The 26,219-nt window shown below is 35.8% G+C and overlaps 1 protein-coding gene across 1 annotated transcript in view; it reads left to right on the top strand.

Annotated features, from left to right (window-relative positions):
- Positions 1-26,219, top strand: part of eys (eyes shut homolog) — a 200,970-nt gene that overhangs the window by 12,155 nt on the left and 162,596 nt on the right. Inside the window, exons 4-10 of the mRNA XM_016668551.1 lie at positions 4,195-4,253; positions 5,658-5,785; positions 7,310-7,424; positions 9,458-9,617; positions 16,508-16,612; positions 23,628-23,767; positions 25,973-26,136. Coding sequence (XP_016524037.1) covers positions 4,195-4,253; positions 5,658-5,785; positions 7,310-7,424; positions 9,458-9,617; positions 16,508-16,612; positions 23,628-23,767; positions 25,973-26,136 — 871 coding nt within the window. The remainder of the gene's footprint in view (positions 1-4,194; positions 4,254-5,657; positions 5,786-7,309; positions 7,425-9,457; positions 9,618-16,507; positions 16,613-23,627; positions 23,768-25,972; positions 26,137-26,219) is intronic.

Below are 26,219 nucleotides of genomic sequence, written 5' to 3'. Positions count from 1 at the left end.
TCCCAGTGCGAGTGCCCCATAGAAAATGTAGGTTACATGAATAATGTGTTTGATGCTCAATTTTAGAACAACTCTGATTTATGAGAGAAGATCATTAGTTAATTTCATGTCTCTGGAAAGGAATGTCATCATTTTGCTTTGATCTTCTACATTCTGCATGCTGGATGCTTGCCAAACTGAATCCTTGATAGTTTTTTAAAAGATAAAGGAGTAATTTTATGTCACAAAATGTTTTAGTTGATTACTTATCATACTATAAGAATGAGTAAGCAAATATGAAATTCGTCTTACAAACTCTGTTTATCTACAGCTGGGAATTTTTTCAGAAAAGTCTGTTTAATCTTAAATTTTTTTGTTTTGTTTTTGTTTTTGGAAAGTTAGAAGGCAAGATAAAAATAGCAAGATACGTTTATTTGCTGAGCACATTTTATATACAGGTATTTTGAATTCTTTAAAGGGAAATATAGAATTGAAAGTAATAAAAAAAGAAGCTTGATACAAAAAAATCTAAGCACCTATCCATTGTCCAGGTCCAGAACATCCGCCAGTAAAATTTTGTGGAAGCTCTAGCTGCCTTAAAAATTCTTCTAAGAAGCCAGTCAGACATTTTTACATAAATCTAAGCTTGTGACAATAAAGATGTGAACCATTCTTACTGTGTTATCTTTTTTATCCTTTACTAAAGCATAGAGTTGATTTCTAATTCTTAAAATATTTGCTGCTGTGAAGTTTTATATGTTGTTTATATGTTGACATGTTCCAGTCAATTATATTATAGGGTATATGTCAATAAAAACAATATTAATCAAGGCTTTTATTTATTTTATTTTTTTTACTGATCTCATAGATGCTATAAGAAATTAATTTGCTTCCTCAATATGTTTTCCTATTGATTAGCCAAATCATGTAGGATTTATTTTGTTAAGGTTGTTTGTCTCTGTTAAATGTTGCTGAGTGTGGAACATTTTACAGTGCTACAATCTCCCTCCACCTTTGCAATTGGAGACATGCATGGTAATAATTCCTTTATCTTGTCACAAAGATATATAATAATTAAAGACACTAAAAAGAGTCCATTTGAGAAAGTTGGGACATCTGAAACTCAAGGGAATCAATATGCAGCAGGACAGACAAGTTTTCAAAAACTGTAGTGGCTGTAAATTACTTTCTGTAATTCTGGTGGTAAAGTTAATCAAATAATTTATTTAATTCTCAAAATTAAATGTATTTCTGTGAGCTTCTTCTCACTTGACGGCTGTTATCAAATGTGCTTTAGTTGATGGTGCTGTCTTTAGTAAACCGCATCCACTGGATGTGTTTGCATCGTCATCGTGTCCCGCCGTCCCGTCAGCTTCTTGGGAGTTCTGCGAAGCTTGGCTTCCTCCGCCTCTCTGTTGCTCTTGGCTCATTAATCAACTGAAATTTAGTGGCTGCTCCATTGCTGGCTGCCCTCACAGGCCAAAGTCTATGTGCACAGAATAATGAGTTGAACTCATGGGATGTTTCAAATAAGATTTTCTTTTGATTTGTCTCTTTCCTTAGCACTACCTCCAGAGTATTTGTTCCAAGGTATTACCACATTTATAGGGCCATAATCATTAAGCGGTAATTATCTTGTTGCGAGTAATATTAAATTGAGACCCTTTCAATTTGCACAATGTATGTAATTATTACCCTTATTAAACTTTTCAATTACAGAGTATGTGAAGGAGACAGTTTACAAAACCTCAATAATATTTGTAAAGAAATAGTAGGACGTATGGATAGCATGAATACTCTGGGGGAAAAAAAATCAGACAACTCATTAGATAATAATTATGTTATTATGTTTCTCATGTAAAAGTGACGAGTGGAAATATTTGATGTTATTTGAACCAGTTCTGGAAACTTGTAAAAAGGAGGTGATGCAAAAGCAAAGCCTGAAGTTGTGTACATTAAGATTGATGCCCACAGAGGAGGCTGCGAGGAGCCTCTGGGACATGAGCACTTGTATCAGCAGGGGGATTAAAGAAAATCTGCAAAGAAAGAGTCACTGGAAAGATAAATGTGCAGGCACCATGTGAAGAGCACAAAAAAATGAAAACCCTCACGTGGGAATACATTTTATTCACCTTGAACCTGCAGTGAAGTTAGTCTAATTTTATCTTTTGCACATAACATTACCGTCAATTTCCTTGCATCTGGCTAAGTTGCTGTGTTTGAAAAGGGTGTGGCTTTGGAGTTATTAAGTAAAATACTGGGCACAGCATAAGATGAGCTGCAGCATTGACTAGCTGGAATACATTTAAAAGCCTTAAGAGCACTAAATGTAATAATAATAATAATGATTAACAGAATTACAATTTTAATAATGATGAAAGTTAATCCAAAAGTAATAAAACAAATGTTCTACCATTTGATCAAATATTTAATTTTGCTATATTTTCCCTTCCGTGTTGCTTTTGCCATCTTGCTCTACTTGAGCCCTTTGCACATTAGTCTCTACTTGGATTCCTGGTCTGAAACTCGAGTCTCGATGACAGTTTTTACCTCATGTAAGGAAGAGTGAGCAGAAGCTGGTATATGAGCTACAGGCGGTAGCTGATGGTACACATCAACAACTGAATCTCCTTTAAATAATTTTGGATTATTTTAGAATAAAATAAACACAACGTAAACCAACAATCTCTCACCATTAAGCTAACTCATTGCAAGGTTACTTTCAGTAATATCAAAATCAGAAGTTCGATAGTCATTCATTTACTTCCTGCACTTGCGTGTTCATTGTGTTGTAAACTTTGTCATACATTTTAAAAATTTGACAACATGTACATCTAAAAATATTTGAATATTATAAAAAAAAATTAATATCTTTTAATTTTTTAATTTCAGAAAGTCTTAAAGACTTAAGACTTGACTTAGGATGCAGGACTTGAGACTTAACTTGGCCTAGTGCCTCAAAGACTTGTGAGAAAGAACATGGGGAAAATATTCAATTTCAAACAGAACACCCCCAACCAGAATCAAACCCAGGACATTTAGATGTACAGCAACAACCCAGAATGACAGATTGAAACAAAATGAAATACAAACATTATTCTGAACCATTACTGGGACTGTTGAGATGTTATGAATACAAAACTTAAAATCCTGATTGACACAAGTTTTTGGCTTCACAGCTAACATGACCCAATGAAGAAGCCTTCATAAAGAGAAGTGCTTAAGACATACAAGAAGTTGTTGAATCACTGTTGAGAACTCTCTAGTAGAACAAGTTTCAGAATGAAACCATTTGGTAGTGGTGACAGATTTTGTGTAGATTATGTAATTTTAATTTATTTATAAGTACACTAAGGGAAAACATTCAACAGCAAAATAATATAAGCTGATGACCGTGCTAAACATATTAAAGCTACATAAAGTCCCACTGGGGAAAAAGAAACTAAAAGCATCTAACAGCTAAATTTATTACATAAATTTGCACTTAAATTTTTAAAGACAGAATTTAAGCCCAAATTATTTTTATTCTGAGCTCTAAAGCAGTTCCTCTAATTAGCCAAGTTTTAAACCAAATTTAGGATGTTAATTTCTCCAAAAATGTATTGTCACTTTACATTTTTAACTACTTCAGATGTATTCTGAACAGTATTAGATTTTTCTTTGTTAAACCCCTAATTAAGAGGCTTTCCAAAATACTCAGTCTAACATGTTGTCATTGTTAACATGAAAATTAGAGACTGTTATAAAACTTTGAATTAGTAATGCAGCTACTCCTCGAGGTTACCGAGTTAAAATATAAAGCATACTGCTACATAAAATTTGATAATTTATCCTACTACAACAACTATGATGTCGTCTTCACAGAAATTAAACAATGTGTCACTTCATTTTGAGGTGGAGCACGCAACTCAAAACAAAGAATTTGTGGCAGCCTAGACAAAATTAAACTCTGAATCTTATTATAATGCTGTGGCAGGACCTTCAACATGCCATGTACATGTTCAGTCCTTTGGACTAAAACAATTCTGTAAAGAACAATGAGACAGATTCCGCTATATCGATGTCAAATGCCCGTTGCAAGTTATTACAAATGTTTGATGGTAGTTCTTGGTGGTAGTTGATGGTAATTCTTTTGTAAGGTTTTTTCGCATTGTTGCTTCTTTACATTTATAGCCTAAATGAACTTGCAGTAATCTTTTGTCGCTGACTTTGCAGGCCCTCCCTGTGAGAAGAGGAAAGCCCAGTGTGAGCCGAATCCATGCAGAAATGACAGTGTATGTCAGAGACCCATAAAGAATTGGTTTGTCATTTTCCAGAATATGGAGTTGGTTTCAACTGCTTGCCGTATTCATGTCTAAAGGAGCCAAACTGCAAAGCAATTGAGCATATGGAGACAGTATTTCCTCTATTTGCTTTATCTCAGTGGGGTATAAACAAAAATGACATATGAAAATTAATAGTGTCCCAAAACAAGATCAAATGGTTTCCTTCTGAAGTCTCCCACAGCAATTAATATTTCTAGCAGAAGATGAGCAGAGGGGAGGAGTGTCTGCTTTCTCTTGCATTTTGATTAAATGACCCTGCACATATTTAAGTGCCAGTCTGAAATGGCTCTCATCAAAGACTTTTTGTAATTGGATGCCTTATGCAATTTTCACCTTTCACTGGAAATGTTATTGTGGCGATGCATTTTATAAGGGCGGTAATGTTTCAAATGCTCTTGAAGATTCTCTGGGGGAAACACAGTTGCAGTCTAATTGTCTCTGTGTGTAACCTTTGTTTTCTTTATTACACTGTGTGAAGTGCACTACTAGCTTTTACAACCTTCTTTAAAACAACTGAGTAGGACAGAATATGACATTTACAAGACTGGTTGTTCTGTTATTCCTGATGTTTAACATCGATATTTTGTTTTTTATAAAATATCAGTTTATCACTTTGGAAAATTATTTTTTAAGGCTTATGGCTTAAATATATATTTTTTAAATTTAGACCTTCAAAAAAGTACTCAGCATCATTTCATGATTCATAAGCAATTTATACTTTTAGTGTAATGTTGTTGTTGGAGTTTTAAAATAAATGTTTGGATAAGGCAAAAAAAATGACTGTGGTTAATAGAAGTATTTCCATAACAGATTTATCTGTGTTCTTCAAACCAGGCCATTTTGATAAATATTATCTGCCCTCCCTCCTTTGTACAGAAACTCTCTGAACCAGAAAAATAAGACCCTGAATTAGTTGTAATGCTATTTTTACAGATGTCATTCATAAATCTGCGAACAATTCCACTTTGCAGTTTTTCACAGTGTGGTAATTCCCATCAATAATGTAATATCTGTCAGCAATGAGCGATTTAACTAAGTGCTTTGTAGTTATTCGCTTATTTATGACAAACAAGCTTCTGCAATTTAAATGTGAATGAAGATGTATTTAAGACATTACTCCCCTTTGGCTATTGCTTAAAATTAAAGTGAATTCAAATACATATCTTTTAATCTTCTGCATTTTGTTTCCAATCTTCATTTTGCACATTAATATTTTTAAAGGATAGACACCATTTATCACTCCACTTTTTTTTTTTTATTAATAAAACTCTAGCATGTAGGGATATACATGTACCTATCTACTTTTAATACTGAGCTTACAGGTGACCTTGTTTTGTTGTATGCTATATGCAGGGCTCCGAATGTGCTTGTGCAGATGGTACTTTGGTCCCAGAATGCAGGAGGCAGCAGAGCATGTGCAGCCCATCGCCATGCCTGAACAATGGTACCTTTGTGTCTAGGGGAAAGGATTACTTCTGCAGGTAAAACACAGAGTGGTGTCTAATGGGGTCACCCTCAGAGGCCCTGTTCATACATGGCATTAACATGCATTCTGAGTGATCGAAACACTTGTGGACATTTAACTTCAAGCATGAATGCTCACAAGATGCGGCACGAGTACACAGTGCTCTTATATGGCTCAGACCACTGGAGTAGGGTGTGTTATATTTAGATTCATGTAGCATTTAATGTTTATGCTGATAGTGCTGGTTACTCAATAACCATCACGAGTAGAAGCACTACTACCGTAATTAATCATTACTTTGCCTGTAATTAGCCTAAACATACATTTTCTGGTTTTCTACCACCTGTCAGTTAAAACCAAAGAGCTAATAACAAAATATTATTACAGCACTGCCTTCCAGTGCCACATTTAAAGAGGTCCATAAACCATTTAGTAGTATTTCATTTGATTGACAACACTTATGGTCAACAATAAGTTGACCATAAGTGTTCGGCTCTGTTATTGTGATGAAGTTATAGGAATTTTAGTTCAGTTTCTGTGATAAATAAAAACTGTGGTGAAGGGTCTGAAATAAATTCAAGCTTTAGTACACTTAAAAATTGTAAGCTGAAAATTTGCTTAAAATCGTATTTGCAAACTTTTTTTTAAAGATTCAGGTACTCCGAAAATATAAATGAATCACATTGAGGGCTTGTAGACTTAGCATTAAAAGATTCCATAAGGTAATGATAACTTTGCATGGAGTTATTTACTAAAAAAAAAAAAACTTTAGCTCAACTACACTAACTTTTTCATTTACTTCAAATAAGCTAAGCTATTCAGCCCGACATCAACATATTTGTTCTGTTTCATTTGTTGAAGTTTAAATTTTAAAACCATTTTCACTCACGCTTTCAGAGACTATCAGCTTTTGCTAGATTATTCTTCCTTTAATTCCCTTCAACCTATTTCTACTGTGGACTAAAGCTGCAGTTTCTTTTTCCATCTGTCTTTTTTTATACAAAATGAGACACCTTCAGAAAACTCAAAATGAAATAGCTTTTGGAAGTCACATTGACAAAGTTTCCAGTCTTATTTAGATCAAGGCATTCCACTTGTGCAGCTTGTACAGACTGTGAAAGCGTATTGTTATACTGCATCTCTGGAATAACATTTCATTATAACTGCTATCACTCATGAGATAAACAAGAATCAAAATACGGTATGAAAACTTTATGGGTCGTTTGTCATATTGGTACATTTGTCACATTATACTGTACAGTCGGTAAGAACAGAAGATCTATGTGGGCAAAATCTGGTATGTATAATGAACTTTCATTTGTTCTTGTATAATACCTCCACCCATTTGACAGCCCAGGTCGATCAAATTGGAAGAAAATTGTGTACGCACTGTTCCAATCAGCTCCAACTTACGATAACTGCCTGTGGAATACAAAATTGTAACCGCATGTGTCTCACTAAAGCAGCAGTAACATGTGGCTTGTTAGTGCTTTGGTTCTGGGTGAATTGACTTTTGACGAAACTGACCCCCTCTCAACAGATGTCTGAGTGGTTTTTCTGGGAAGAACTGTGAAGGAGTAATTGACTACTGCAGACTGCTCAATATCAACTGCCTAAATGAGGGATTGTGTTTGAGCATAATTGGTGGATATCAGGTGGGTAATTCAATGTCTCCATCCTAATGAAATATTCTAAAGCCCATGAAATGTGACTCAGGCTTCATCTTAATAAGGATTTGGATACAGGGTTAAGTTTTTCTTAGCTACAGCACTGTTTACTGTAGAGATGTTTTGATATTGAAACAAGAAAATGAAAAAAAAAGAAACGTATAAGAAAGTTGTGTAGTTTTATTGCTTTTACTTTCTTCAGTGTAAGAATCAGACAAAAATAGAAACGTCAGTGTGAACTGATTTTCATCACAATTAGTTTTTACTTTGTCCGAAATAGTACATTTACATGAACAGGGGTAGTAGAGTGTATTTAATTTTTAGAAGCCTTTTCATTTTTCTGTCTATTGCTCTTTTCATAGAAAAGTCTATTTATTATTAGTAATTAAAGAGGCAAGTAGACTATTAGAGCATCACTGATAGAAAGTCCACAGACAGCAGTAATCTAATTCCAACCCATTAATCACTTTGAGTATATGGAAACTTTTTTCATACAGTCAGATTCCAATCTAATTTTCGTCTTTATTGCTCTGACTTCTCAAATGTCTGGACTTTATTCCACCCACAACACCTGAGACCTGAGCCCTTAATGCCCAGTAGATCCTAATTACTCTGCCATCAGTCTTTTTTCATTAAATCACTATAGTACTTTGGCTCCAAAGTGTATTCTTAGAGGCTTTGTATTTCTGCTGTTGTAGATGGGCCTAAGACATAATCAGAAGTTGTTACTTACTGCAAATTGGCTTTTCTTTGGATTAACTTTAATTTTTTTATTTAGATTTTTGCTATGATAATTTTTACTTTGAGTTTCCATGACGCCATGACTAGTTTAGCTTCAGTGGTATGCGAAACAAACCTTCGCAATTTTAATACAATGTCTGAAAGGTACTGTACCTTTTGGATTCTTCACGTTTTTGTGTGTTACTTGTATTTGTTTTAAGCCCTCTTAGTCAATAATTTATGAAACAACTATGTATTGCTATTTCATTGTTCGAACTCTATTGGGATATGCTTTTAGGCCTGAATGTTTAATTTTGGTCTTGTCTTATCAGCTCTTCTACCACACCTATTCTGTGTCCCCTCCATGAGTTTAGGCAGGTTAATTTTTTTTTTCTTCAACACCGGCTTTCTTCCTATCATTCTTCAATAAATACAGGAATTCTGAAGTTCATAGCTTATAGTTGGCCTGACATACTCTCCAACATGAGCTGGGAAACTCTGCAGTTTGTATTTTCTCTTGGGCGACTTGACTGCATCTCTGATTTATTTATTTTTTCGTAAGCCTTTGTAATACTGTCTACCCTTTCCTTTTACATCCCAGTTTTGTGCCGTTTTGTGTCAGCACATCTCAGAAAATTTTGAAGTTTTGATAGACAGAATTAGAAAATGCTCTAAGGGTTTGAATACTTTTTCAAGGCATTGCATTTAGATAAGTTTTGTTCTTGTACTACTGAGATGTGGAATAAACATGACATTCTTATTAAGTTAATTTAATGTATTTTAGATGAAAACAGGAAACATGGTATTTATCTAATCAAAATGTTTGGACACACTTCTTCCCGGTTGTCATTATCTATCCGTAATTTTTGCTATGTGGTGATCAAAGTCTGTAGGAATCACACTTTCCTTGTCATGAAAACATAAAGTCGTGCTTCTTTAATGTGAGATACTGCTAAAAAGCTTGAGGAGACAAGCGGATTATACATTTATGTGCGTGGGCAGGTATACAGCCGCATATATAATGTTGGGCTTTCTGTAATTTCAGTGAATTGAGGCTTTTATTTGTGAGACATTTTTATTCATTTATGCTAGAGGTAAAAAAAAAAAAGCCAAGACATTTTAAAATGAGATTCACCATTTTAACCCCCAGAATCCTTGAGTAGTTTTACATCTACTCTGCTGAAATACAGAGAGAGATTTGGCTTTAATACATGCAAAACAGTTCAGTATGTGTTTGCTATAGATGACTGTATACTGTACCATGCCACTAAGTATATAGATAACATACAGTATTTCTGCAGTGTGTTTGTACCCTGGGGTGGATTGGAGAGTTTTGCCAGCATGTAGGCGATGCCTGCTTGATTCAATCAGACAGCTGTTTAAATGGAGCCACATGCATTTCCACAAGTCAGCCAACATCTCCTCCTGAGTACTACTGCAAATGCCCTCCTGCTTTTACAGGTGAGATACCTTAGCCTTATCTCTTTTTGTATCATGTTTGGTTTTTCTCTGCATCTCAGTGTTTGGGAAAATGTGGTCTAACAGTATTTATGGAAACCGTTGTAGAAATGGATTGTTATGGGTCATGAAATGATACAGTGCAAGGTGTTTTTGAATTCTAAGAGTCTACATTATAGGGCATAATACAAATATTTGATTCAGGTCCAGTTTCACTATCATTTCAGCCTCGATGAAACAACAAATTACATCCTGCACTTCAGCAGTTTTTGTTTAAATAAACAAAAACAGTTCCTACATACAAAACACTCCTCATAATGCTTTTACAGAAATAACTCAATCCAGAACAAATGTCGTCTCAAGCCACTTTGCAAAAAAAAAGTAAAGAAACCGTAAAGAGAAAACAAATTAATCAAAAACACATTTTAAGCCGATCATTAGCAATTATCTGTTTTGTTTAATGTATTTTCGGATATTGAACACATTGAGCAAAATGTGCACTTTTGTCATGCCTTGACTGCATATAAAACCTTACAACTGAACAGAAGTGAAAGTAATTAACACAGATGCTAATTGGCACAGTCTGAAGCACCCAAAGCCAAGTCATAACTGGAAGCTAAGATTCAACACAAAAGGAAGAACGGAAGAACATTTAGATGTAGAATAAAAGACAGTCTACATGAAACTTTCATACAAAAAGCCATTATGGCAATTATACCATTTTGCTTGATGTTACTATGCAAGAGCCAACTACATATAAAATGCATTAAAAGACAATGAGACTCTTGTTCTTAACTGCATACTCCATTTCATGCTTATGCTCCTCCATTGTGATGTAGTGATTCATGGATGGTCTTCTGCTCTCCACAAACACTGTGTTTTAATTTAAATCAGCAGGGAACTCCATAATTTGCTCAGAAATGTTACATGTACAAGCTTTGTCCTGAGTTTTCTTTTCTTCTTTTTTTATTGGCAAAAACCCTTTAAACTGGGTTCCAACAGTAACATGTAAAGATGCAGGGACCCTGAGCATAGAGCTGATGAATGTGTCTGCAGCATAAGAGCAAGCTCCCAATAATTTTTATTTTATTTTTTTTCACATTTCTTAAGTTTTTATGTCACACTTACATGTATCAGGTTGGAAAGCAATTTTAATATCAGTGAAGGTAACCTGAGTAAACATACTCATAATAAATACAAGAAAAATACTCTATGTCCTTACAGAACAACCCTGGCCTTTTGTGAAAAAGAATCTCCCTCTTGACCTTGGAGATGTCATCTAACATGTGGCATTTCAGTTGCCAGTCAGTTTTTTGACATTTTTATGGAGGAATTTTGACCCTTACTACTTTGTAGAAATGATTTAATTTAGCCACATTGAAGGGTTCTCAAGCATTAATTGGCTAGTCTAGCTCAATGTTATGGGATATCAACTTTATTTAGGTTCACTCCTTTAAGATTTTCTGGTAGAGAGCAAAATTCATAGTTTGATCACTGCAAGTAGTCCAGGTCCTTAAAATGCCCGGTCCGGGGCTATAGGAGCCCCGGACCATTACACTTCACAACCACTGTATTTTATCGTCTGTGTGGTGCTCTTTTTCACAACTGATGAAAAAGACCCTTTTGTCTTGTCAGTTTTCAAAACTATCTTCCCAAAGGTCTTGGAGATTCTGAAGATACTTTGGGTAAAATGTGAGACGTGTTTGTGGTTTTTGCCTATAAACTCTCCAATGGATGCTCAGTTTCTTTTTGAATCATGAACACTTTCCTTACTATGGAAAATGAGCTCTGACATGCTCATGACAGAGCTCATGAGCAAAAAATACTTCCTATCTAGGAGGTATTTTTTGTGACCTCCTGGATGGGTCTTTGATGGATTATTGGAGTATTTGTTTGGTTAACAGTCCTTGGACTAACGTCATCTACTTGGGTGGTTAGTGACTCTTGCGGTTCACTACACACATGGATTTGTAATAATTTCCAGACTGATGAATGTCATTAACTTTGTTTCTCATCTGTTTTTTAATTCCTTTAGATTGGACCTTGGTGTGATTTTTAGATCTTTGAGCCTACATCATGCATCCAGCGATGTTCTATTTAAGTGATTTCTTGAGTTTGCTGATCTGGAAGTAATCAAGCCTGAATATGTGTAGTAAAATTGAACTGGAAGGTGTGGTTAGTCACATTTAGTTTGATATTTAACATGCGGAGAAATTATGTTTTCACATGGCCAGGTTGGTTTTGAAAGCAGTTTTTTCAGTAAGTCACTAATCATTTGAAAATAGCTTTTTCCCCCTTTGCTCAGCTTGACATTGTGTGATATTAAGGTGGCAAATAATTGTTTCACTTCACTGTAGGTATTCTTGGAAAACTGTTGGCTTGAAAATCTGTTAATACTTGATCATGTTTTATTTGTTATTTTCTTTTGGACTTCCTTTGAATATCTGAACCGTGTAGACATTTAACTTGTTTAATGCATTCATTTTATTAGTCAGTTATTTCTGTTATCTGGGTGAAATAAACCAGGCCAAATCTCCCTCGCTATACATAACAGTCATGTCTCACATTGCTTTTCAACATTGCTGCAGCCAAAGACCTTAATGCTGTAGATTACACCCATAGGGAGATGCAGCAAGAACCATTCTTCCCTTTAACTATCAGGTCGAAGGTCAAGCTCACTTTTTCAAGCATTTATTTTGATTAATTTTACAAACAAAAAAAAAAAAAAGAATCAGTAATCTCAAGAGCTTTCCACTTGTCCAGGGGCATCTGTTCCACAACTGACCCCTGAACAGTGCACTGAGGTGGACATAAAAGTACAAAAATGCCTTACGGTGTTTGTAAATGTTTTATCTGTAATACTCTGTTGCTAAATCATTACAATTGGTGATTCACATATACAAGATTGTAGCTGCTTGAAATCCAAGTAAAAAAAAAAGGGTAGAATGAAGTCATGTCCTCTACTGGAGATTTTGGTGAAAAGTAAAAGTCCCTATTTTAAGTCAAAGGTCTTTTGCAAAAAGCAAGCCAAGGATGCACTGTAAACCAAAGCTAGTTGTCTTTATGGAGATATTATTTTTTTCTTCATCTTGAGTCATAGTTACCAGTAGCCTTGCCTGCTTGACATTTGTAAAGCCTGCAGCTGATTGGATTTTAATCCAAGTACTCTTACAAACTGACTCCTAATTATACTTCAATGCTGGTGGCGCTTTGTTAAGCTTTTAAAATGTTAGAGACAGCTATAAAGTAAAAGTAGTTATTTTTTGATCTTTTGATTTCTTTAGGAAATCTACAAGTGTATTGCATACATCACCCATATAGTCTAATTGATCTTTATTCAAATAGCACATTCAAAAACAACAGATCTGAAACAAAGTTTTCTTAAATACTTGTAGAAACAAGGGAAAATAGAGAGAACAAGACACCAGCACGGTAAGCAAAAACACCTGACAAATAAAAGTTCAATTCACGTCATCAAAAGCCAGAGAAAACAAATAGGATTTTCAGAGTTTTAAAGACTTAAAGATAAGTAGCCTGCCTAATAGCTACCAAAAACTTATTTCACAACTTGGCTTCTGAGAGAGAAAATCATTGATCTCTTTAGAGCTTCAGTCTAGTTTTCATCACAACTGAGTTCAGTGGATCAGCAAACCTTAGGAACTGAGATGAAATTTAAGATTAGGACAGATTAAAAAAGTTGGAACATATATATTTCAGAATAAACACATTTCAGAATAAAGTCTCAGTTTTCATTAAGACTCTGTTGAGTAGCATAGAAGGTCCAGTTAAGTCTTGTTCTGTCTGTTAATATAGCCTCTAAAAGGACAGAAATTGTTTATAATCACTAATAATGGAAGCTCAGGACTTTCATCCATTTAATCTCATATCCAAGATCTGCCATGGAAAGAGCAGATCCAAGAAGGGAACACAGATATCCTTCTCTCCTGTGACACTGTACAACTCATTCAGGGGCATCCCAGGGCATTTCCGTTCCAGGAAGGCTATGTAGTCCTTCCAGCATGTTGTAGGCCTGCCCCAGGCATGTGGAGGCATCCTGATCCGAGTCCCAAACCACCACAGCCCAATTCTTTGAATCCAGGGGAGCTGCTGCTTTACTCCACCCTCCCACTTGATGAGCTCTTCTTCCTGTAAGGTTATGACTGGCCACCCAAGGGTAGAAGCTAATTTGAACACAGGCGACTGTGATGAACCAATAAATTACAAGCTTCTCTTTTTGACTCTGTTCTTTTTTCTAGCAACAGACTGAAGCTTCACCTGTGTTACTGCAGACAAAACCATAATTCATCTATCCATTCTTGCTCGGTCGTATCAGCATAACCTAAGTGTGGATTAACAAAAACAATAAAAACATAAACATCAATTAACATTTTAGTGGATGCCTGACCAAGAAGTAATGTTTTTATTTATTTATTTATTTTTTACAAGGTCATAGGGCTTCCATTATGACTTATGGAACAGTGTTACAGGTTGGTCCAAATCATTGGTTATTTTTTTCTTGGTCCATGACCAAAACATCTGAAATTTTGGCATCACTGGCATTCTATGCTTCATTAACTAAGCGATAGCAACACTTGCATTACTTTAGTTTCTTTCAGACAGCTGTGGCTAAACTGTAGCTTTCCACTGAAACAATATGAACGACTGAATGTAGTACAAAGTACTTTGAAGTACTGGCCACTGGCCAGTTTATCCTTTCTGTAGGCTTGCAGTCAGAAAAGTTGGTTCTGTCTGAGAGATTTTCATTGGGCCTGATGGTAACATGAACCCAGAGTAGAAGAAGCAAGCAGGCAGCTGACTTGCATGCCAGCCTAGGAAACTCTGAATGTATGTAGAGGAAGATTTGTGATGAGACATTCGTGGCTATTTGGAAAAATCCATGTTTAGTTGTGTTTTATATTTAGAGGTTCTGTTCATTTCATTCAGTCTCTGACATGAATTGGTTTTCATCTCTCTCATTCTCCAGTTTTTTTTTTTTTTTTTGTTTGTTTTGTTTTGTTTTTCTGCTGTATTGCAGGGCATTGTGTTTGAAACCCATTTACAGCCCTTACTGTGTCACTTTGTTTTTCATTCAACTTCTACATATCACATAAAGTATGCCATAAATGATGTAGTAGAGAGAAATATATTTACACTGCTTTTGATTCTAGTTGAGGATTGCTTAAACAAGTCAGTACTTCCCCCTCCCCCATCCATACAGTGCTCTCAGCCTTTGGCTAGTAGTGTGCTTCACAATCTAACTGTAAGCCCTGACACACTCGGCTGTCAATCACATAAGCCCTTACATAGCACTACATGAACAACGCTTTTTATCTTCTCTGTTCAAAGCTGGAATCTGTTGCCACTTCTGTAATGGAAAATTGTCTCCTGCACCATGGCACTTTCTTAGTGACTGATAGAATTCATCATTTTCTGGCATCTTGGGATCTCAGGTTTGGTATTTCAAGCCGTGCAGCGTAGAAAGGCCCATTTAACTTAACCCTTCGCTCTCACCACCCTTATGAACTTCATCACTAAGCATGTCTTAGGATGTATTGCTCTACCTCAGTCAGTTTAAATGGCTTTGCTTTTTGCAATACATGAACACATTAATTTCACTTTGTATTTTTTCCATAATTGCTATAAAGAAAATATCTTCTTTTTTTACCTATTAAATAATTATGCCTCAGCAATCTGCATGATATCCTGTAATTATAAGTTGTGTCTATCAAGTATGTGCTGATATATTACTTTTTATATTTACTTTTTCTAATTGACAAGCCACATTTAGTCAATTCCCACAGTTTCTTGGTGAATTGTACTCATGCAGTTAAGTGTGTTTTAGTTATAACATTTGACACAAGGACATATGGACTGGAGCACTTGTGTCATCAACCCCAGGCTGCGTGAATAACAACTAGGACTGGGCCGTATCATATCATTCATGATGATACCGCTCGGTAAAAAAAAACAAAAAAAACTTGCTAATTTCATGCCGTAAATACGTCTACTACACCATGTAGATCTGTAGTACGTTTCACTTGGCAAATTGATCATCAATCTAGTTGGCGTTCATCTCAAACTAGATTGGGACCTAGTGATTTTCTTTTTCTTTCTTAAAAAATTGTTCTTGAATGGATGTGACAATCCAACACAAGACCAATGTTTATGCACCATTTTTTATATTATAATATAATATATATAATATAACAATATAATATAATGTAATATTATATTATATTGTTTTTACCAAAAAAAAAATATTGACTTTCATAAATTCAGATAGTTTTATGCTGCAGTAGTTTATGCAGACTAAGCAGTCTGCATCCCCAGCATATTTGGTTGCTCAGAATGTCCTAAGTTATAGCATGGAGATATAGCATTACAACTTCAATCACGTTGCACAAAATACAGAGTTTTAAGCCTAATAATCATGATAAGGATTGTTCTGGAACGTTTTGATAAAACTAGCGCACACAGTTTTTTTTTTTTTTTTTTACATAGGTTAAATTAATTTGCCACCCACATTTGTTTGTGTCTGCCAAAATGATTAGACAGTAATGCTGGCTTGCATATTTTGGCTTTTAGTTGCAGTAAACTATTAAAACAGACTTGCAGTTTATTCTTACTTTTGGGCCAAATGCCATGCGAGGACAAATTAAATTTAAGCATTATGACAATCAATCTTTTTTACTCAATCATTTATTCCAGAATTAATCTTTTATTACTGCAATAATTCAGTTTTTGTTCCTGAGTATAGGTGAATAATGTTCCTGGAGCTGATTTTTTAAAAATTATTTTTAGGCAGTATGAGGACAAGTAGTTCTGCTTTGTGTAAATACAGTGATAAAATATTATTGCAGCGGTGAGCATAATGTTTGAATGTCTCTTCCCAGGAGCAGCGTGCGAGACCGAGATCAACGAGTGTGATTCCAACCCATGTCAGCACAATGGCACATGTTCTGATTTGCTTGGAGACTATACATGTCAATGCCCTACAGGTATGCCGAGCTATCTTCACATTGGGAGTGTTGCAGTAACATTCAGATTATATTAGCCGTGGCAGCAGTAGTATTTAAACACGTCTGCTGTTAATTTGGGCTAAGATCCTCATCCAGGGCCCTTCTGGCTATCTCACTATAGATTGAGAACTAGAGGTGATTTGTTTTTGCCAGCAGAGTCCTAAGTGTGCACAGAGTTCAATTTAATTCATATTAGTCTTTACACTTACTTGCATCCTATTTAGTCCAACAAGTTGTTCAGTTTTTTTTTTTTTTTCTTTTTTGACTGGATATAATTTTATAATTTTAACAACTAAAAAGATTAATGTGTGCTGTACCCCCATAGTTACTACTTTAAAATATTGTGCTGCCGCTATAGCTTCACATCTTTTGGGGTGTTTGCTACAAGCTATGCACATCTAGAAACTTACATTTTTACTCAATCTTCCTTGTTGAGTAGCATTGGATGGAAAGCATTTGTATACGCTAAGTTTGATCACAGATTCAAAACTGGATTCATGTTTTAGCTGACTGGGCCCATTTGAATATACCTTGATTGTAATGTCAGTGTTTCTTGGGCTGTATGTGAGGAGGCGTTATCCCAAGGGACATAAATCATCAGCAAAATGTCAGTAATTTTTGACGCCTCTAAAATTTTTTGTCACGTATTAGCCCGTATTTAGCATCCATATTCTTATAAACTCTTAACAGGTTTATTTCCCTGCAAAAAAATAAAAATAAAAATCCCTCCAACAGCATCATGCTGCACTGTGGGTCAGCAAAGGGATGGTTCTGGTTTCATCAAGGTGATGCGTTTGCTTTTTATCAGTTTTTTTGCACTCAAGATAGAAAGTAAAATGTTGGTCTTATCTAACCAAAACTACCTCTAGGTGTTTGCTGTGTCCCCTACATCATTGCTTTTCCACGCTGGTCCTCAGGGCCCAATGGAAACCACCTAAAACATGTGGGATAGTCGGCACAGAGGACCAGGGTTAAGAAACAAACCCATATGCCAGATTTCCTACAAACTCTTTTTAGCAATAGCTTCTCTCTACTCTTCCAGAAATGTTAGATCTACAAACCCTAATTAAAAAAAGTATAATTTACTACTTTTCAATCAATCGCTACTTTGTGCATGTATTTTATTATGTAATATAACAAAAAATGTGAAAAAGTTAAAGGCTATTAATACCTCTGCAAGGCACTGTGTTCCTTTCAGGATAATTGGATTTTACCTCCTTTTTTAATTCCTTGGCTGAGTCTCATTTTTCTTTCCCTAAATATAAGCAGATGGAAGGCATGCAGAAGATTTTAGGCACCAGTGAGCAGTAAGTCAGAAAACTGCCCTTGCCCAATGAGTTGGAACTTTACTTTACATATAAACCAAAAACCCAGGAGATCTTCACTCAAGAGTTTCCTACTTTTATTTTGTTTTTCATCTTGGTTTGCGGGGCAAAAAAAAACTAAACATTGATGGTAGTAAAACTGTGCTCACACTTGTGAAGTTAAACAAAAAAATTTCAATGTGGATGTCATGGATTTGTGAGTAAAATGATAGCAGTGTGTTGGGAAAAAAAAGTGAGTAATGGGATGGCATTTAGTGATAGATCAGGAGAAGATATGTGTCCTTTATACAGCTGGCTACACTTTAATTCAGAACCTTCCCTCCAGGTCTTTCCTTCTTTTCTTCTTTCTCATTTCCTATTTAAAAAGCCGCTAGTGTTGCAAAATGGTTATTAAAAGAGTGAAGATAGATAAAAGTCTCCATGTACGCAATTCATCGGGTACATTGCACATTTAAATCCAAATGAAAACTGAAATAAAAATGTTACAAATGTGTTATTACTGAACAGGAAGTGAAGGAAAACAATATATTTCCCTATTATGCATGGCATACTGTGACCTTTTCAAGTATTCTCTTGCATACAAACTCATCAATGATGATAATGGCATAATTTATTATCAAAAACATCCCCATAGCACAGGGGTGCCCAAAGTCGGACCTCGAGGGCCGGCATCCTGCACGTTTTAGTTCTCTCCCTGGTTGTACTAACAACCTTTCCAGCTTGTCAATGTTCCTCTTAGGCCTTCTAACGAGCCATCATTTGATCCAGGTGTGTTAAACCAGGGAGAGAACTAAAACATGCAGGATGCCGGCCCTCGAGGACCGACTTTGGGCACCCCTGCCGTAGCATAATATCAAGCCACCATTCTTCACAATAAATGTTGAAAAATAACAACTTTACTTTCGCCAGTCCTTAAAATATTACACCATTTTTCTTTTGGTCAGTCGACGTGTTTTTTGGCAACCTTTTCTGGCAATATTTTTCAGTGAAATCTTCCAGTTGTTACTGTACTAACACAAAATAGTAACCCTTCTGATCATTTGCTAATTTCTGCCATATTTAGTATTCTTTGTTCCACTGAAATGATAGTTTTCCATTTTGTCCCCTCATATTTCTTATGTTTCCATTTTGAAGCATTTGAGCAGGACACTGTATCATTTTCTCCACTTGTTGAAATGGCTCTGGAACAACTCATTTTATTCAGATTTTATGAGGGGAACATTAACTGTCTTTGTCCGCAAATAACAGGCACCTATTTAATACCCGTTTTTTTCACAGAATGAGTGACCCCATCAACTGAACTCCACCCTGCTTTTAAAGCATCTTTTTTCAGTGATTCAGTTACACAGGTTCATTCATGACTATTAGCTCGGTTGGGTTTCTATTAATTCCCTACAACAACAACAATTCATCATTGTTGTAAAGTAATGTGCTTTTTGCCACATAGAAACAGAATTTCTAATCGAAACAGTGGTTGATCTCATTAGTATAATTGGATTTCCCTTATTTTGAAAGCAACTTTGTCACATTTTGTTAATTGTTTATTTGCTGTACTATTACAACAAATGAAGGGAGCATTCAGAAGTAGTGGTGCATTTTCATAAACCCATGAGCTGCCCTTGCAGCGCCCGCAGTTCTATTTAGTTTGAAAGACTGCTTATGGTAGCTTGAAGTGTACTTGATGGTTTATGTGGTTCAGGGTTATCGAGAGCTGCATGAGGACTTATCATTGTAGTCCAATTCTGTTCACATTAACAACAAATATGCTTATGGAATTGGGTTTTTCAATTTCTGACAGTGCAATGATAAGCATACGGAGATAACACCACATTTTGCCCTGGTTGTCCAATGCAATCAGAACAACAGCATATCTGTTTCACATGGGTAAACTTATATAAGGCTGTGCCGAGTTAAACGACACAGCTTGGACAAGACGATGTCAGCACTTGCACACAGTAAGAAAAAACAAAGTCATAGCTCCAGGGACTTTAGAGTTTCCAGTTCACTTACATGGCATGTCTGAATTTTTTTTTTCACACAGGTTTCAGGAGGATAACTTTGCTGACACAAATAAACCTGGCAAACTATTTTCATAGCAAGCTGGTTCGAGGCCAAGCCCGCTAGACTAGCAGTTAATCGTCTATACAGTCATTGAAAGTTAATTTTAAAATTGACTATTTGAAAGAAAATTAATGTTTATGTGATTACCCCCCTCACCCCCCGCCCCCAATACTTTATCTGGTCAGCAAGTAAAATTAAGCTATAGACGTTTGTGTTAATGTGCTTTTAAAATATCCAGTTTTCTGTGACTTTGACTTGATCTTTGTGAGGGAGCATCTCTGTGGAAACCTGGCTCCGACGATCAAGGGGGGCTTTTGGGTTTTTTCATTTGGGTTTTTGAGGGAGATCCTCCCATCACAGATGTCAAGTTGAATCAGACCCATAAGACACCAGAAGGCCAAGCAGCTTTTTGTATTCCCAGCCCCCACTTCACCTGCTCACGCCTTCGATCAGGACCGTACTGGATAATATACCGCATGTGTGTGTCTGTGTGTGGATACATGCATACATGCATGAATATGTGCATACATACATAGATGGTGGGGAAATGAATTGATACAGCAATGATTTAAGTTTCTCCACTTACAAAGAATGGAGAGGTATGTAATTTTCATTGTACACCTCAACTGTAAGACGGACTCTGAAAGAAAAAAGACAAAAAAAAAATAAAAATCTGGATGGTCAACGGCAAACCTCGAGAGAGTCTGTACATATGCTGGCATGAGCAGGAAGACCTTGCACGTGCTCCAGGATTTTAATTCATGACAGCGAAGTCATTAATGGTAACCTTTGAACCCGTGGAACCATCTCTCTTCAGGTTTTTGACTAGGTCCACACATTTAGTTCCAGACTGACCCCTCATCTTTCTCATGATCATTGATAATATGTGAGGTGAGATCTTTCAGGCAGCACGAAGTCCAAGGGAGACTGACAGACATCTTGAGTTTCTTCCATTTTCTAATAATTTAACAAACAGTTGTTGCCTTTTCACCAACCTGTTTGCATGTTGTCCCTGTAGTCCATAAGCAGCCTTGTGCAGGTCCACGATTGGTGTTCTGAGATAGTTCTTTTCTTACCAATGTTTGAATGTCATTGATTGAATGTGTGCACATGTCTTTCATACAGGCATAAACAGGTGCAATTAATACAGATAATGAGTGAAGAAGAGGACTGCTCAAAGACAAGCTGACAGCTCTGTGAGAGCCAAAATGCTTGCTGATTGGTAGGAGGTGAAATTCTTATTTTATGGAATAAAATTGAAGTGAATTATTTAAAAATCATACAAAGTAATTCTTTTGGATTTTTTTTTCTCATAGTTGAGGTGTACCTATGATCAAAAGTACATATTTTCGTTCTTTGTGAGGGAGCTAGAAGAAAAAAAAATGGTGTATTAAATACTTATTTCCCCACTGTATATGTCTTAGAATATGCTTGTGATTTTTTTAAATACTGAACTTAATGCTTACATTTGCAGTAGATATTCACACAAGCTGTTCCCTTTCTTGGTGTATCTGGAGCCTGGGGTTTTTTTCTTTGAGCTCCTTCTGAAACTGCCTTCTGTAATCCCTGATCATGAATCCTTAACTCCCTGAGCAAACTGGAACTATACGCGGCCACAGATTCATGGTAAGAAAATGCCACAGTGTACGCCTCGGTCTTCCAGAGTTGCTACTAAATCTCATCTGTTATCTTTGAAAACCTAAGCTGTTGCTTCTATGCCTCATCTGCAGTGTCTTATATTGGACTCAACTGTGTAATTTAAAAGTAGTTCTTTTTGAGTGCAGCTCTGTATGACAGCACAAGGAAATGTCACAAAGCATGGGTGGAATCATAATGTGCTTTGCTGCTGAATGTACTGTTAAGCTGAAAAAGCCCCAGTGTACCTGCTGTTTACTCATCTAAAACACAATGTTGGCTTGCTCTGCATTCATTATAGGGCATTTTATTGCTTAAGTGAAAACTGTCGCATGCAAGTTTATCACAATAAAGTTGAATATAGCTGAAAACATAATTCATTTCAGCAATTTTAAAAAGGCATATATTCCACAGTTATTCTCATTATGCGCAGGGAAATGTATTTCAACTAGTTATTTCTGATGATTTAATGATCATGGCTCAGAGCAAAATAACGTCCAAGTTAAGTTTCTCAGGACATTTGAATGTTATATAAAATCAACAGAGATTTTAATGCAGAAATATGTATGATATGGTTTTGTGTGGTGGCTATTGATTAGCTGATTCTAGCAGCGGCCAAGATTGTGTGAATCCTAACTAATCTCTTTGAAGAGCATCAGCCACTTTCAGATTATTCATCATCCTTACTTTCATGATCTCCATGTGTTAATCACAAGATGAGATATACATTAACAGAAAAATCCTGAAATAGAGTGGGATGGTGAGATAGACTCTCTATTTTAGGAATTAGTAAAAAACCTGGAACACCCATGAACAATAAGGAGTAATGGAAACTAATAGGATATGGAGTGGAGATGAGGCAACATCATAAGATCCTCCAAGAAATACATTAATCAGCAGAATCTGATTATGATATGTTCTGCATGGGACACAACTTTACCTTTATTTAAACTATGCCCTTTGGTTCCACAATCTCAGTTGGATATAAAAGCCTAAACATTCCTTGATCTCTGCAAATTGCCTTGCGCTATGTAGAAGAACAAAGTCGTGTGTAATAATAGTTTTGATTTAAAACTCTTTTTCTATTTCTCCTTTATAATCTTGTACTTCTCTAAGAGTTGACTTGGGTTTTCATTTACTTTAAGCCATAATCATCAAAATTAACAGGCACAGCAGCTTGTAATATATTAATCTATTACTTTCACTTTTTAACTGAAATACTGAAATAAAACCACTTTCCAATTAAAAACTGAAGAATTATCAAAGTATTAGTCACAATAAAGGTCCCTGAGGTACAATCAAGGGATATTTTAAAAAGAGAAGCTTCAAAATGCTCCAAATAGGGCATTGAAAACTTCACTTGTCTTTGTAACATGGTGGCAATAATGCCATGGTTTAAGATTATTTTTGTTGCATTTGGGCCAGGGTGGGTTTCCATAATTAATAGGACAATGAATTATGAATGAAAACACCAAATTCTGAAGGAAAATGTCAGGACATCTGTTTGTAAAGGGAAACTTAAGAAAAAGTAGGTCATGCAGCAAGACAACCTGAGCCCAGGACTTATTGTTATGTACCATCTTTTGTGTAGTTATTTTTACGCAAGAATAAAAAATAAATAAATCTAGTTTTATTTTAAATACATATAAGCCTAATAAGAAAAAAGGATGAAGGTGAACAAGAAATAAAAGGCTCAACACTAGTGTTTCAATATTTAATTGCAAGATAAATTGAAGTAAGTTACAAATTCAGTGGGGCACTGTGGTTGAGTGGAGGGAGATGCTTTAAAATGGGGCCAATCCTCCTCAGTTGCACCAGTTTTGGCCATGTTTATTAAATATATAGAAGAGTAGGTCTGGTGCATCAACATGAATTAAAGATGGGTTAGTGGTACTGATTTCAGATCTATTTTTGCTTGCAAAGTATTGCATACATAAAAATTTCATGTTTTTTTTTTTATCTTTGTCTTGCAGGTTTTCAGGGAAAAAATTGCGAAATTGACATAGACGCCTGTTCTCTACCAGACACTGCGTGTCAATCAAGAACTCAGTGTTTGGACCTCCCTTATGGCCTTGAATACACCTGCCGTATACCCTGCCCTACAAATCTTCAGGTAGGTACAGTTTTTTGTCAGTCTGGCTTACCAAAATTATTTCTATTTACTAAAAGCAATAATGAGCAAGATAATCTATATTCACTTGTGTGCAATAGTTTGCTGGAATTTTGCCCCATTCTCTTTGACAGAGCTGCTGTAGCAGTCAGGTTTGTAGGCCATTATGCTCATTATGTGCCTCTTCAGCTATAGGCACAAATTATCTTTAGGATTGTGATCACGGCTTTTTGATGGACATCAAACCCTAATTATGAATCTTTAACTCCTAAAGCAAACTTCTTGCTTCTACCCAATATGTGTTTAAAATATATTTTTTGACAAAGCTGTGCCTTCCTGGCTGAAGGCTCAAGATGTTATTTCGATATCTTCACATAATGTTATCTCCACATGATACCGTCTCTTTTGTGAATTTCAGTCCTTCATGTGTTTTACAGCTGGGATGGTGCTCTCCCTCTTTTCTCCAACAATGTTCATTATGGTCACTTCTGTTTTGGTTTTAGCAGACCACAGGACATGTCACTAAATATTAAAGTTTTTCCATTAGGGCATTTGCAAACTGTAATCTGTTTTTTATGTTTCTTTTGGAGTAATGTCTGCTCCAAAATGGAGTAATGTCTGCTCAGTGGCGTTTCAGCCCATGTTGATACAGGCCTTTTTTTCACTTTCAATACCATTATTACTAGCGTCAGTGCGTACCTTTTCTTTTTTTTTTTCTTCTTCTGTTTGGGAGTTGAACTAGTCTCAATATTTTGGACCAAGACTTGTCATCTTTGGGACACAGCACAGATCTCTTTTTCTATATTAGATCTATGGCTGGACATTTATATTCTGTTTATACTTGTATCTAATATTTATAAGAACAGATGAACCTTCCACCTGCAAGGATCTCTGGATCCTTGCCTGTTCCAGCAATGAAACAGGCTTGTGGAGGGCCACAATTTTACTGCCTGATTTCTTATGATTTTCCAATAATTTTTATTATTACATTTTTCATTAGTCCACAGATATATATGTGATTCTGATCAACTGAAGAAAGTAAAATCAGAACTCTTTTTTTTTTTAAATATACTTTACGTCACATTTTGTACATTTATGTGTACGATTCCAATCATACAGATTTAATATACTTTAAAAAAAACAAAAAAAACAATGAGACACCATGAAATTTCTGTACAAAAAAATATTAAAATCTGTTATTATCTAAATGTCTTAGGAATATCAACACATTCTGCAGTTAACTGCTACTGTAATTATTCATTGAGTATTTTGACAAAGGATAAACATTTAATTTCATAACTAAATAATTAGGAAATGTCTTTATATTCCACTGACTGAAACCTAAAAACTCACTCATAATCTTGAACCTCTGAACTGAGTCTTAAAACACATGTAACTTTGATAGTTTTTTTTTTATCTTAAAATTTCTTGAAATTTTATTTTAAGATCGAAATGATGGTAATTTTTTTTAGACAATCTTTAAAAAAGTCAAAGCTTGACTTGTGTAATTGCCAGGATGTTTACATTTTCTTTGTATAATGGATGGAGCTGTACAGGACTACTCTCTATTACTTTATTTGAATGAGTGCCGTATAATATTGACAGTATCTGCATTTTTGCATGTGATGCTTTGTTGTGTGTTAGTAACTGAACTGATCATTTGCATCAATAAAAAGTCTCACTTGAGCAGATGAACTACTCCAAATGACAGATGGGGATGGTCACCTGCTGTGGAGCAAGGCTTGCCTTGGCTCTTGTACATTATAGGCCATGATGACTGTATTAAAACCGTGTCCCATAAGGCACTTCTTCCTTTGCCCCTTTGCTTCCCCTGTCCATAAATGCAGCTCCTAACCTCAAGTCTGCTTTGTTACAAGGAGCTCTCAGGAGCTTTAGCTCTCAATGACCATTGATCTTGTCTTGTAGGACATGATGTAGATGCCACCTGGAATACAGAGTGAAGCCCTATATAAAGCGGGAATCAGTATTCATGAGTGTGTCATGTGGCTGTAATGAAGCTCATTTTCACTGAGCCAGGAGCAAGAAATGATTAGGTTTTTCTTTGTGAAAAATAGCTATGATTCTGACCAGAATGAGCTCAGTTCAATCTGTGACATTAATGTAAAAAAAAAAAAGAAGAAGAAAGCTTTCATTTCCATCTATCATTTAATGACACATGTGCTTGACTAATTCATCTTTTATCAACAGCCGTGTGCCCATGGAGGCCGCTGTGTGCTGAATAATGCCAGCAGCTACATGTGCATCTGTGCACATGGTTGGTCTGGTCAGAACTGCCGCATAAATGTCAACGATTGTGTCCAACACTGGTGTCAAAATGGAGCCACTTGTGTGGACGAGATTGATGGTTACAGGTAGGTTTCCGAGTCTTGATTGTCTCCGGGCCATTCTGGCACCAGAATGTCAATGATTTTAAAAGCTGTGACATTTACTGCGC

Source organism: Poecilia formosa, unplaced genomic scaffold (genome assembly GCF_000485575.1).
Source record: "Poecilia formosa unplaced genomic scaffold, Poecilia_formosa-5.1.2 Scaffold15, whole genome shotgun sequence".
Lineage (NCBI taxonomy): Eukaryota > Metazoa > Chordata > Actinopteri > Cyprinodontiformes > Poeciliidae > Poecilia > Poecilia formosa.
Note: the sequence above shows the minus strand (reverse complement) of the source record. Positions and strands in the feature narration are given on the sequence as shown.